We start from the raw sequence: 14,821 nt of genomic DNA, 5'->3' as shown, positions 1-14,821 counted from the left end.
TCTGGAAACTGTCGTTAGCGTTGTCGGATAGCTCAGCATTTATCTGGTCATCAACAGCTGAAAACACAGTGAATGAAAGCATTACTTTTCAGCTTTGCACAAACACAAAGAATATTCTGCATTGCTTTCTCACAGTCAAACCACAGAAGACCAACATATTGTTGAATAAATCACAATTAAAATCTAATATTATGTCACTGAAGTTTCTCATCATGTACATGAGCTGATTAACTGTGTTGTATGTCATGTTTTCCATTTTCATCTTTTTTTTTCTAATTGTAGCAAATATATAGTGTATATGATTGTCAAAAAGTATTCCAGATCCATGACTGTATATCTCTATATCTCATACTACAAAAACGTTATGAACAAATTGATTAAAGCTTACCTGACTGACGAGATCGTTTCTTCTGTTGCATATGTCTGATTGTAAGGACACTTATTACTGTAATTATTATTATCACAGTAACTGTAACACTAAGAGCAATGGCTGTAACAGGGAGTTTTCCACATTCACTGTCAGACGACTGTGTTCCTGCATTTATTTCAGTAAGTCCCAATGCTTCACACCTGTGAATAATATCCAGGGTCAGATGTAAAATGATGAGCAACAGCACACACCAACAGTATAAGAGAACACTTACTTTGTGTGTGGTTTACAGGATGATAAAGAGCCATTTGAATATGTGTCAGTTTCACAGTCGGCACATACTGTATCTGTGGAGCCAGTGCCTGTAGACAATGGACATATAGTTACATAAAAGATACTGTGTGTTTTTTTTTAAATGCTCTCGTTTCCTTAAAGGGATAGTTCACCCAAAAATGAAAATTCTGTCATCATTTACTCGCCCTCAAGTTGTTCCAAACCTGTATGAGTTTCTTTGTTCTGCTGAACACAAAGGAAGATATTTGGAAGAATGTTTGTAATCAAACAGATCTCGGTCCCCATTGACTTCCATAGTAGGAAAAAAAATATACTATGGAAGTCAATGGGGACCGAGATCTGTTTGGTTACAAACATTCTTCCAAATATCTTCCTTTGTGTTCAGCAGAACAAAGAAACTCATACAGGTTTGAAACAACTTGAGGGCGAGTAAATGATGATCGAATTTTCATTTTTGGGTGAACTATTCCTTTAAAGGGATGGTTCGGAGTAAAATCAAACTAGGGTCCTTTGCACCATGACCTCGAGCCAAACACCCCCCACAAGCCTTTTTCCCCTTGCTCACATCTTTATATAATGTGGTCATTTACCTGCTTGTCTGATGTATTGTCCAGGTCTGCATTCAGAGTGTTGCACAGCGAGTCTACAGGAGTGTTTCTCTCTTTCAGTGCAGAAGAATCTTTCCAGTGGCTCACACACAGTATCTGACGACCGAGTGCAGGCTTTACTCACTCTTAACCCTCGCTCTAAGATAGAAATGTGTCAGCAGAAACCATATTACATTATTACTGTAGGAACAGTTACCCATGAGCAACTAGCTTGCATCTCTTTAGATGCTAAATCACCTGCATTAAAAGATCAAACTGATTCAAATTAATAAAATCTATAACAACTTTTTAATTTTCAGATGAACACATTTAAAGGAGGAAACACTCACTTAAATCACACTCTGTACATTTAAGGCATGTTGAGAAGTTGTTGGGTTCATCAGTGAATGTGGATTCAGGGCATGGATCACACTTTGTGCTGGCATCATCTGTGCACATCCAAATAACACGGTTTCCTAAAAAGCAGCACATAACATTTGGTATTAATTTTCAACAGTCACTTAATAATGTGATGCAAAATGAATTGTCATGGTATTCTGACTTTCTAATTTTCTTTTTCTCAAACAAATGATTTATACAGAAGAATATTCATTAATGCAGAATAAAGTAGATTATCATCACTGAAGTAATAAGTTCACAAACTTGTAGTAAAAAAACATTGATAAAGAATAAATAAATACATCAAAAGTTAGAAACTTTGAAATTATACAAATTGTGTAATATATGTAAACTATATGGTATAACTTTTTTATTATCAGTCTTACCAGGAGCACACTTTGGACAGCATTCCCCATTTATCTCAAACTCAGCAGGAGCACATCGACAAAAGCAAAGTTCATAGTAAAGTGGAAGAATAACAGTAATGAGAAGAGTAATCCTTAAAGTGGTCATGCCCAGGGCCGGCGATTGCTATAGGCGAACTAGGCGGTTGTCTAAGCCTAAACCGTTCTTTTACTTTTTCTTTTTTTTTTCAAATTATTAATTATGAAAATTTGTAAAAGAAATGTATCAAGAACTTAATTTCTTATTCTGTAATTTTTGAAAATGTAATAAATAGGCTAAGTAAGGAATAATTGACGACAGGCCGTTGAATTATTAGAAAAATAATGCACACCCGAGGTGGTAATGCGGTCACGACGCGAAGCGGAGTGGCCGTTATACCTCGGGTGTGCATTATTTTTATAATAATTCAACGGCCTGAAGTCAATTATTCCGCTTATACTACAGTTACCACACCTCAAAACATTGTTCAGATTATGTATTTCAAGATGTTTGTAAAGTTTTTGTCATTAAAACGCTCTTGTATGTAGGACTAATTTCTTACGCATCTAATCCCATGCCTCCGTTGCTAATTCCAAAACGTCATATTAGAGTTAGTAACGGAGGTTTGAGCCACTGATAGCAGACTAATGCTGGGACACACGACTAGCTGACACATTCTCTGACTGTTTTCGTCGACTGTCTGCAGCAGATTTTAAACACCGACTCTGAACACAGACTGAACGCGCTGAACGCGCGTTTGGGCATGATCAGTCGTATCATAAGTATCAAATTTCATAACCGGCCTTAAAGTGTGTCTCCGGCTTAATGCAGTTATTAATGCAGTTATTAGAGAGAGATGTTGCAATAATGAGACAGAAAAGCATGTGCGTCATTATTATTTTTTATTTATTAATTCAATTCGTTTTAATTAATTCGTTCATTTTTTTTCTATTATTGACAGATGACAGTAGACTAGCCAAATAAATGAAACACAAAGCCCTTTTAACAAGTAGGCCTATCAATAATTATTTATTTGTTAAATTATCTGCAATAAAAATCCGTGCTGCAGGACTATCCGTTTATTTAGCCTATATTCAGTTTAATTTTCTATTGATTATATAGGACTATACTTTATCTATTAAAATTAAATGAAAATAATGCACACCTTAGAACGTTTGTCAACCAATCAGATTCAAGCATTCAACGGCCCTGTAGTATAATAGGTGATGATGCACAATAGGCTACTAAGCAAATTTATTTCATTTAATACCTTAATGGCTGAGATGAGAAGATTTACCTCTATACTGGGCTTTCCAAGTGGGGAATGGCTGCTAACGTTACTTTGCAAACAACAAATGACTGAGATCATCATGAATTCGGCTATTGTTTATTTATTGCCTAATGCTTATATATGAGGCGCCGTCTAGTTTGTGTGTGTGTGTGTGTGTGTGCTCGCGTCTCATATGAGTAACGTTATGTGTGTGGAGAGTTCATATACATGTATGTGTGACTACTTAGTATATATGTATGCAAGCGTGTTTCATATATGTGTGCGTGAATGAAGTTTGATTTAAGCCCTAAACGGCGCCTCATACTTATACACTGGCCGGGAAGCCGGTCGGGTTCATTCACAACTTGCGCCATGATGTCAGTTTGTAATGATATGCTAAAGCGTTACCTGCAGTGTCAACCCCCCTCCTTCCTGCCACCAATCAACGCGCCCCTCATTTGCATTATTATAATGACCGTCCACGACAGCCAAAATATCGCATCAGATCGCGCGAGACAATAATGCCTTCAGAAATAAGGGTCTGAGGAGCTCTGTGTTTATTTTTTTTCCACTTTTCTTTTTTAGAAGGGCCTGAAAGACTATAATACAGCAGTAGGTATCCAAGGTAATACGAGGTTATGACTCCTTTAAAGGATACTCCACCATTTTTTCATATTAAACTATGTTATTCCCTTAACTAAGACGAGTTGATGCATACCCTATTTTTTACAGTCTATGACAGTAACGTGCAGTGAAATCTTGTCATGGGTAGGCTGTGACCTATCAATGTGGCATATATTCATTCAGTTAATGTAGCAACCCAAGTTCATATCAGGCATCATCACATCCCTGCCTGCATACAGCAAAGTCAGTCATATGTGAGGCTAATGCACAATCAAATCTAATAATCAAATTAATGGACACATCTATCTTATGACTTATACAACAAAACAAATGTTTTGTGCGGGACACAGTAAGAGGGAGGCGGCGCGGTGTCAGCGAACCGACAAGCAGCCTAGTCACTATTGTGTAGGCTAGTTTGTATTAATGCCATGGTTCAACAAATAATGTAAAGGTTAAATAATAATTCACTTTATAGGAAGCAATTGCAACTTTATTTCACACAATTCTGACTTTATATCTTGCAATTGCGACTTTATTTCACGCAATTCTGACTTTATATCTCGCAATTCTGACTTTATAACACGCAATTGCGACTTTATTTCACGCAATTCTGAGAAATAATGACAGAATTGCGAGATGTAAACTCGCAATTGTGAGATAAAAAGTCGCAATTATCTTTTAAAATGTTTTATTCTGTGGCGGAAACAAGCTTCCATACCTCCTGGCCTCTTCCTCCCATCCATCCTCCCTGACGCATAGCTACCGGGCCGGCCCAGCTATCGGTAGGCGCCGGCGGTGCCGCGGTAGTTACCTGAGAAAACGTTTTGGAAAAGACGGGCTATGGACCCAACCAACTCTATAGGAGGGGAGGGGAGAACTCCCTCACATGGTACAACCTATGCAGAGGCTGCGCGCTGCGGTGTCAGAATGCGGAACGTGTGTAGCCTAATGTAACTAACGTGACAAATGTGAAAAAACAAAAATCCTCGACCGGCCCAAAAGTGAAGCGGCCCACCGGGAATTCTCCCGATTACCCACCCCGGGCCTGTTGACAGCCAACGCTAGGCGCCGCTAGATCGGGAAGCGCGGATTGAGTGAGAGTGAGTGGATCACGTGACATGAAGCAAGCTCGGTCTCTGCCTCAATGTTGATAATTCAAGACAGCATGAGAACTGACTGCGCATGCGCAAACCTACGTAAACTACGTTCTATGGACCAAAGAGGCACTGCTAACCTCTGCCTCAATGGCCATGGCCTTGAATTTCCTGCATGAAACAATGGTTTTAGGAGCAAACAATGGCAAAATGAGTATATTATATGTGTATTCCTGAGAATTTTTGTTACAAAAATTAATATTTGGAATAAAATAAATCATATTGTGGTGAATTAATAAAGTTCTTGGAATTAATAAATGTAATGTCAACATTTCCTTTGGTGAGGCACTGCCTACCCTGCCTACCCTGACCGCACGTCCCTGGTCTATGTGCATACCTCTCTCATCTCAGTGCGTGCACTTAATCGCTCTGGCGCGCGGTGACACTTTGATAGCACTTAGCTCAGCCCAGTATATTCAGTGGTATCTAGCAGCAATGAATTTAGAAGTGACCAAACACATCAGCATTTTCCCTAATTAAAAACAGTTACACAAGTAGTTATACGACCAAGTATGGAGGCACAAAATAAAACGTGGTGCTTTTCTAAGCGGGTTAAAAAGGATAACTATAATGTATGGCGGAATAGCACTTTTGGGAGTACTTCGACTGGCGCAGTAAAAAGTCACGCCTGATCCTCTTCCCACAGCAAAGTCCTCAGCAAAGGCTGGAGAGTATTTTGGAGGCCTGTAAATAATAAGTAAAATGCGTGGAGCACCTTTTAACACAGTACCCAGATATTTCGAAAGATGGGTAATTCCCAAATGATATTTGCTTACATTGATAGATATCAGATAGATATTAGATAGCAGCTGGACCCCCACCTCTCTTAACAGCTCTGCAGACACTCATAAAAGTAAAGTTAGGAGGGGCTGCTTCATTGAGGACTGTTGCACATGCAGCTGTCTTCTAGCCAGGTTTCATTTAGATAGAAAAGCAAGGTTGTTTGGTTATTATTAGTCGTTGACTAGAAGTGATCTATTTTTAAGTGAGCGAATGTTTAAAAGTGCTAACTTAACAGTCTTACTTTTTGTCTCCACATCAATCTTAGTTTGACGTGTAATAGGCACCAGATTAGTTGGGTTTGCTGTACGGTTATTGAAGGCCTTAGAGACTTTCTATCTTGTAATAGAACAGCAATAGAGAAAGATACAGGCACACTGGGTTCCCGCTTGTTCTGTAAATGTAACCCAGGTTATCAACAGCATTAACACGCGATTAAATGAGGTGAACAGTAAGTATTTATTATATTAAATGAACATTTATTGTCACTTATACATTTTCACTTATAGACTATAGTGGTACACTTATTTTCATGAGTATCAAAATAGCCAAATAAAATATTTTTTGTTTGGAAGACTGACCAATGAGGATTGAGAATGTTGAAAAGCGCATTTTTTCAGTTTCCGGATTTCGCACGCGGTTGGAGATTGCGCTCTCTCTAATCGGCAGCGCAGACAAGAGCAGGCCTGATTTGGATCTCTCCAGAAAGAATTGAGTATTTGTTTGATATAATTAAAAAAAAATTGATTAAGATTGAAGTTATATGTATCCGGAGATGATGTGGCAGGAGGAGAAGTGAAGTTTGATGTGAAAGACTAAGAAGAAGTGATTGTCGTGTTGATTTATAATGTGTGACGCAGTTGCAGAGAAGCAGCTTTGCGCGCTCACATATCAAATAGTTGTTTGAGGAAACTCAGTAACGATCAAAAAGATCTATAATTAGAATTTATTTTTATGAGAGAGTTGAGCAAAGGAATGAGTTGTAAAATAGTAAAATTAGTAAAAAAAGTTCATCGGGTCTTGGTCAGGTTTTTTAACGTTTTTTTCTCTTTTATTTTTCCTGATCTTATTTCTTCACCATCCTGTCGGAGTGCTTACTGTGAATCATTAGAGAGTATAGAGGGATACCATATGTCACTTTTGAGTGATTTATGGCCCTCTAAGCCACGCCCCCTTTTGATGTGGGAATATTCCCACGCTAGCTCCTCCCACTTATAGGCTGTACGTACACCCTGGGAAAATCGGACTTGTACCACGGCTCCTTATGGGTTGAACATCTGAAGTGTGGGAAAATTTCCCATGCTCAGTAGTTCTAAACGATATAAACTTTTTAAGAAATGTACAATAAAAACATAGTGTGAGATCAGTGTTTTTATTTATTAAAGAAGACATATGTACAATCATTACATATTAAACGTTAAAACATCAATGAAATAAGTTAAAATTACATTTTTTCTCTAAAAAGAGTTATTAAGAGATGTTAAAACATTAAAACAAGTTTTTCATTTACAAAAAGATCTAAAATGTTGATTTGTAAGCATTTAACTTTCACACAGTATTTTGTAAAACTTTTACATAAAACACAAACATTGTTAAAAAAGCCTTGTGTTTTTTACACACCCAATTGTTAAAAACTCAGTTTAAAGATATATTCAACTTTCAGAGTATTTGTAAAACTTCTACATAAAACACAATCATTGTTAAAAAAAGCCTTGCGTTTTTGCATACCCAATTGTTAAAAACTCAGTTTAAAGATACATAAGTGTTTCCTTGTGCTGGAGCAGAGTGGAGAGCGTCCACACAGGCCGGAGGTCTGACAAGAGTGACATTTTCTGAAGGTTACAGAGAGACACACACAAACTCCGCCCACAACAGATGTCACCGTGGGAAATCCCCACAGCTCCTATCCACTCCCAAATAGAAAAAGCGACCGGTCACTTCGTTGTCCAAACTTAAATGACCATAGAAAACCGGTGCAACGGGTCAAAGAGACCACACCCCTCGAGGGATTCTCCCTCCCACCCACACCATGTCACAGTGTCACATGCGATGTTTAAAAAGGAGCGCAAACTTACAGTGAAATGCTATTTGTTCATCTTTTTGTAAATCACTTTGAACATTCATATGAAATGTCTAATTGTCACAAAGTTATCCTATGTTTTAAAGTTTAGGCCATAGAGTTTTTAAGGTTATACAGCACAAAAAAAAAAAAAAAAAAAAAAAACCCTCACCCCCAACACCCACACCCACCCACACACACACACACACACGGGCGTCGGAACCATTGTATATGGGTGGGACAGGACCCACCCACTTTTTAAGATCAATGATATTGGACCCACTTACTTTTACCGTCTCTAATTCAGCGCATTTGTCTGTTCGCTTTTCAGAGCGCCGTCAGTCAAATCCATTCCATTGGAATTAAAATAAATATTTTTTTAAAATAAAATTGATAAATTAAACTCCATTTCCGCTGAATCGCTACATTATATTTCTCAACGAGCCGCAACTGACGAATGAACCGCCCGTTGTACCTTTCCAGTCAAATATTGCGTTGCAAACATCAATAACAGCTTTAAGTTGTCATTGCTGGCAAATTACCGTATTAGGGGGATAATCCACAGATAGCTGTGCATTTAATGCATGACGTGGAGGCAAAGAACCGCCCAACGTTAAAGGGATACTTCACCTCTGGGAAGATGAATGTGTATTTAAAATAGGTCATTTATGTAGAAGAAATGTGAAGAAATTTTTGAATTTGGAGCTTTCTAGACTGAGAAAAGCCAGAAAATGTATTTTTGGCTTATGTAGATGAAAGACAACAACTCCCAGAATGCACTTGCTTCGCTGCCCTAGGAGGCCACGCCTACCGATAAGACAGCGCAGTTGAAAACAACAAGGCTAACTTAGCCTACGTGACGAGTTTGCCAGGGATTTCGAGATCGCCTAAAATGCCCGGGATTCGGCTTTTGCGTTCTACAGTCGCCATTCATCATGTTTACTGTGGCGAGCAGGACGAGGCTGACGGCCGCGGGAGAACGGCGTGAGGCCGGTGGTGTGATTATGGTGACGCGCCAGTCTCGTAAGTTATCTCTCACGGAGGAGCGGGAATTTTCTTAGCAATGGTAACGCACATCAACCGATCACTTGTTTAGCGCTCATGTAAACACTACATTCAGATTCACCAATCGGAATGAATTCAGTTAGACTGAAACAAAAGGTGTGCATGTAAACAATGAATGGCGCAGAACGCAAAAGCTGAATCCCGGACATTTTGAACGATCTCGCCTGCCGGACAAGTCCGGGAAAAGGAGGATGGTAACCCCTACTACTCAGCTTTCTCCTACTATTCAGCTTTCTCCACAGAACAAGAGCCTGCTAGCTTAGCTTCCAAAGAAAGACGGCTGACACTGTGTGCATTCTGTGAGTGAGATCCCACCCTCTATGGGCGGGCTGATAACATGCAGAACAACGCCATCTACTGGCTGTAGTCTTTAGCCTCTGGCCAGAAAATCCTCAAATGACGCAAAATGACGATTTTTGCGTCATCGGAGGATTTTTTCCAGACAAAAAATACATAAATCTCTTGTCTCAGGGGGATATGAGGGTGGAAAGCAAGGTATTTCGAAAATACTACAGGTTTTCTACTAATACAAAGCTTAATGCTAAATCCTGAAGTATCCCTTTACTTATCCCTTAACTTATGAGACTAGCAGTAAGCTAGATCAACATTAGAATAACATATTCTCATATCTCATATTAACATATAGATCATATTCTATCATTTTATCATTGTTGAACTATATAACATTGATTAGTTTTATGTAAATGTGCTCACCTGTTTAATAAAGTACATGTAGGAACGGTCGAAGTCTCGGACGTGGAGCTCTCGTTTATATACTGTCTATGGGAGCTCTCGGCATCTCGAAAACACCGCGCTGATATTGATTCTCGTTTTAGTTCTCCTTTTTTATCCAAAGTCTGCTTGCCATGGTCCATAATGATTGAATGAAACAACAACAGCGTGCAGATAGACATTGCGAACTACACAGTTGTCCACGTCTGTCGTCTTGGTTACTATCTGACGGCTCTGGTTCATAGCTCTGGTTGCCATGGCAGCATGAGCGGAAACCAGGGAGAACGCGGATATGACGGAATTGACGGCGACAAAAACGGAAATAAAGAAACGGGACGTTTCTCGAATTAAATTACAAATTTCTCCTGGTTTAAATGTTGTTGGAAACAGTCGGGATAATGTAAGTACACAACTAAAAAAAATAGCTATATAACATAGATATAGTGATTTTTGCTATTTTTAAAGCAAAAAAGTTACATATTGTGCCTTAAACAGGGATATTACGTCACTCAACACTCATAGATGACACATTTCATCCTTTGTTGGAACAAAAGTGGCTAACTTCTGTCTATAAGCAAGGACAAAAATGAAACAATTGAATTTGAATTAATATCGATTCTGGAATAATAATAAAAAACGATTTTATAATCGTAAAAAAATTAATTTGTTTGTAAACAAATGATTATGACATTTTGAAAAATATAGCATTGGTGCATGTTGATTCAGAGTTTGCATCATCTGAAGTCTTCACAGGAGTTGGCGTTCTCTCTTCATTGGTGTTGGGTAAAGGAGAGAGACGCAACTATTTCTGCGAGTAGGGGAATAGTCTGCATTTGTTCTGAAGTATGTGTAATGGCATGGCACTGGTCCTGATGTGGAGACAATTCTGAGTAGTCTGGAAACTGTAGCTATTCCTAGTCGTTTACGGGTTGTTCCAATCCGAACTGATCAGTATTTTTCGGTCATGAACAGCTGAAAACACAGTGAATGAAAGCATTACTTTCCAACTTGCACAGGCACAAATAATGTTTTGCATTGTTTTCTCACAGTCAAACCACAGAAGACCAACATATTGTTAAATAAATCACAATTAAAATCTAATATTATGTCACTGAAGTTTCTCATCATGTACATGAGCTGATTAACTGTGTTGTATGTCAATATGAATTACTACTCTTACCCATTCTGGCTTTTTCATTGAGATCATTTCCCGTTTCCTTTTAACAGAAAATAGATAAACATACATTTAGTTATTTAAAACAAATTAAAAGTAATTTGTTTTCTTTTTTTCTCTTTAATGTGAAAAAAGAAATCAACTTTCAATACCTGTATTCCTGTATGAACAGAAGAGAGACAAAATTATAATTTAATCAATTATTTTACTCACTGCATCAGCCTCTTTTCTAATTGTAGCAAATATAGTGTATATGAATGATTGTCAAAAAGTATTCCAGCTCCATGACTGTATTTATTTATTTAATTTGGCTGAACTTGCATAGAAATTATATGAAAAATAACTTTATATCTCATACTACAAAAACGTTCTGAACAAATTGATTAAAGCTTACCTGACTGACGAGATCATTTCTTCTTTTGAATATGTCTGATTGTAAGGACACTTATCACTGTAATTATTACTATCACAGTAACTGTAACACTAAGAGCAATGGCTGTAACATTAGGTGGATTTCCACATTCGCTGTCAGACGACTGTGTTCCTGGATTTATTTCAGTACGTCCCAATGCTTCACACCTGTGAATAATATTCAGGATCAGATGTAAAATGATGAGCAACAGCACACACCAACAGTATAAGAGAACACTTACTTTGTGTGTGGTTTACAGGATGATAAAGAGCCATCTGAATATGTGTCAGCTTTACAGTCGGCACATACGGTATCTGTGGAGCCAGTGCCTGGAAAGACAAGGGACATATAGTTACATAAAGATGTTGTTTAAAATAAAATGAATAAAGGCTCTTGTTTCCTTAACTGCAACTAATGCAGCACAGATAACAATAAACAGCATTTCATGCACTGTCTATGCATCTTTATATAATGTGATCATTTACCTGCTTGTCTGATGTATTGTCCAGGTCTGCATTCAGAGTGTTGCACAGCGAGTCTACAGGAGTGTTTCTCTCTTTCAGTGCAGAAGAATCTTTCCAGTGGCTCACACACAGCATCTGACGACCGAGTGCAGGCTTTACTCACTCTTAACCCTCGCTCTAAGATAGAAATGTGTCAGCAGAAACCATATTACATTAGTTACTGTAGGAACAGTTACCCATGAGCAACTAGCTTGCATCTCTTTAGATGCTAAATCACCTCTTAAGTAAATTATAACAACTTTTTAATTTTCAGATGAACAAATTTAAAGGGGGAAACACTCACTTGAATCACACACTGTACATTTAAAGCATTCTGATAAGCCGTTGGGTTCATCAATAAAAGTGGATTCAGGGCATGGAACACAAGTTGTGCTGGTATCTTCTCTGCAGTGCCAATAAACACGGTTTCCTAAAAAGCAGCACATAAAATTTGTTATTGAATTTCAACAGAAATCACTTTGGTAATATGATGCAAAATGCACTGTCATGGTATTCTGACTTTACTTTTTTTTTTTCACAAACCAAACAAATGCTTTTATGCAGAAAAAATATATTCATTAAGGCAGAATAAAGCAGATTATCATCACTGACGTGATAACGTCACAAACTTGCAGTAAAAAAAAACATTGATAAAGAATAAAAAAAAAATTCTAAAGTTAGAAACTTTGAAATTATACAAATTGTGTAAAATATGTAAAGTATATGGTATAACTTTTTATTATCAGTCTTACCAGGAGCACACATTGGACAGCATTCCCCATCTGTCTCATATTCAGCACGAGCACATCGACAAAAGCAAAGTTCATAGTAAAGTGGAAGAATAACAGTAATGAGAAGAGTAATCCTTAAAGTGGTCATGAATGTCCTCAGCTTTCACAGTAGCGGTGTCGTTTGCTGCATGGTCTGATGTCTGAAGAGTAGCTGACGGCAGGACTCAAGACAGCCGTTCAAAACTCAGATCTTGTGCAGGTTGTATTTCCCACAAGCATCTTGCAGACATATCCATTCTCTGTCAAACAAACTAAAAACAGAAAGAAAAACAAGAACAAGAAATGAATCACCTCACTGTGAACTTTATTGCCTGTACATTTGACTGTTTCTTCAAATAAAAGCACTTTTGTCTTGATAATATTTAGGAAAGAAATCTCTCATTAGTTTAGTTCCATCATTTTTAACATTTTCCTTAAACATCAAAAACTTTTCCACCACAGTGTCATTTTCATTGACATTTTTAAACATTTTGAGGAATAAAAGAGACAAATCTTTGTTGTGCTATAGGTACAGTATTCTAAATGCAGTCTTTTTTTAAAAAAATTATGTTTTTTTTCATAATAAATACTAGTATGGAATAAATAAACAAAAATTCTTATTTTATTATCATGGCATTAAGCATATCACCAAATCAAGTTTTTATAAAACCACATAAGAAGCAAAAAAAGCATTTTAACAGAAATGAAAACAAGTGGGAGGAGCAGAAGGCAAAAATACTTTCACTTTTGAAATTGTGTGAACGAAATTCAGAAATAACAGGTATAGGACTGTAGGATCAAAGCGACTCATGAAAGATAAAGGCACACATAATTTGGTCAGTTGTCGACTGCTTTTAAAATACGGACAAGAAAAGCTTATTTTGTGCCGTGATTATTTATGCTAGTAGTTCAAAGCTGCAGATTTTCTAAAAATCTTTAAATACTTTCCTTCTGATAGGCTATATATATATATATATATATATATATATATATATATATATATATATATATATAATTCAATTTATGAATATATATATGAATCAATTTAATATATGAATCACGTGGTTATCGAAGAAGGGCCTGAGACGTGGATACCACAAAATACAAAAGTGTTTTATTCAAATAGTCAACAACAATCAAAAGACAACATTAAAAGACTGGTTCAACATTTATCATTCAACATTCACAAATCTGGCGAAACCAAGAAGGAGGCCGAGGCTTAACAATGGCAGGTACACTATTTTAGTGAGCACAAGGCTCCTATAGTCACTCTTACCACCCTGTGCACGGGCATCAACCTATTTTTTACAGTCTATGGCATCAACACACGCACTCCAATAAGGTCAAGCATGAACGCACAGCACTCTGAGACAAAACCTCCACCACCGCACGTGAGGGCCTACTAGCGGCCTGCCTTGAAGCCTCGGCTCCTGTAACGGAAGCAAAATTACCACACTGGTCTCAACATACAACAAGAACACTTAACTACAAAAAGACAAATAAAAAATACAATTAAGCAAAACAACATCCATAAAGGAATGCACTAGAAAAAATAAGTAAAATAAATATACCTAAAGCAAATTACAAACAAATTGAAAGACCAGTTAGAGAAAAGAAAGAAAAACCAGCGATCACGAGGACAAAATGCTGGAGAGCAGGCGCCACACCAAACACACAGGTCGAACGCGCACGTGTTGATGAGAAAGCTTGTCACAGCAGATAATCCGGATACAAAACAGCAGCGTCAAACAGCGTTTCCCCGCCAAACAGTGGCTATTCCTGTCTATTCCTCCTCCATTTCATAACCAGTCGCACATCCACGTCACGCACGATCCGTTTCACGCATGCGCGTAATTACGTACGTTAAATAACAAACGGGTTCTTATGGATGTATTTTGTTATTCTGTGCCGTGATGAAGATAGAAATATTATGTCGGTGCCTGTAACAGTTTTATACACTGCTGTCACGTTATTTGAGTTGTTTCTGGATGAAGGCAGACTGCTGACAGTGAGTCCTGTTGACAGAGTTCAGGGAAAACTAATGTCAAGTTTAAAATGAATACGCCCTTAAGGTGCGTGACAAAAACACGCGCACTTCAGTTAGTGCGATTAAAGTGTTTTTCATGGTTAAAAACGGCATACGCCACCTTTATTAATACGATTATAGTTGACGCGATTATGATCTTAATCACATTATTAAGTATTGTGTTTACATGAGGTAAAGTATAATCGCAATATTGCTAA

The 14,821-nt window shown here is 37.6% G+C and overlaps 1 protein-coding gene across 1 annotated transcript; it reads right to left on the bottom strand.

The window, feature by feature from the left end:
• Positions 1 to 7,220: 7,220 nt before the first annotated feature.
• LOC311066121 (tumor necrosis factor receptor superfamily member 14-like) lies at positions 7,221 to 14,536 on the bottom strand. Its single transcript, XM_084087128.1, has 8 exons — positions 14,149 to 14,536; positions 12,560 to 12,849; positions 12,112 to 12,237; positions 11,790 to 11,945; positions 11,546 to 11,633; positions 11,287 to 11,471; positions 10,899 to 10,935; positions 7,221 to 10,690 (listed from the first exon to the last, which is right to left on the bottom strand). The coding sequence occupies exons 2-6, from the start codon at positions 12,684 to 12,686 to the stop codon at positions 11,300 to 11,302; spliced, it is 669 nt and encodes a 222-aa protein (XP_083943254.1). The 5' UTR covers positions 12,687 to 12,849; positions 14,149 to 14,536; the 3' UTR covers positions 7,221 to 10,690; positions 10,899 to 10,935; positions 11,287 to 11,299.
• Between the last annotated feature and the right edge of the window lie 285 nt (positions 14,537 to 14,821).

The sequence above is a fragment of the Abramis brama genome (assembly GCF_963993115.1).
Source record: "Abramis brama genome assembly, chromosome: 16".
NCBI classification, from domain to species: Eukaryota; Metazoa; Chordata; class Actinopteri; order Cypriniformes; family Leuciscidae; genus Abramis; species Abramis brama.
The sequence above is the reverse complement of the archived record's forward strand: the minus strand, read 5'-3'. Positions and strand labels throughout refer to the sequence as shown.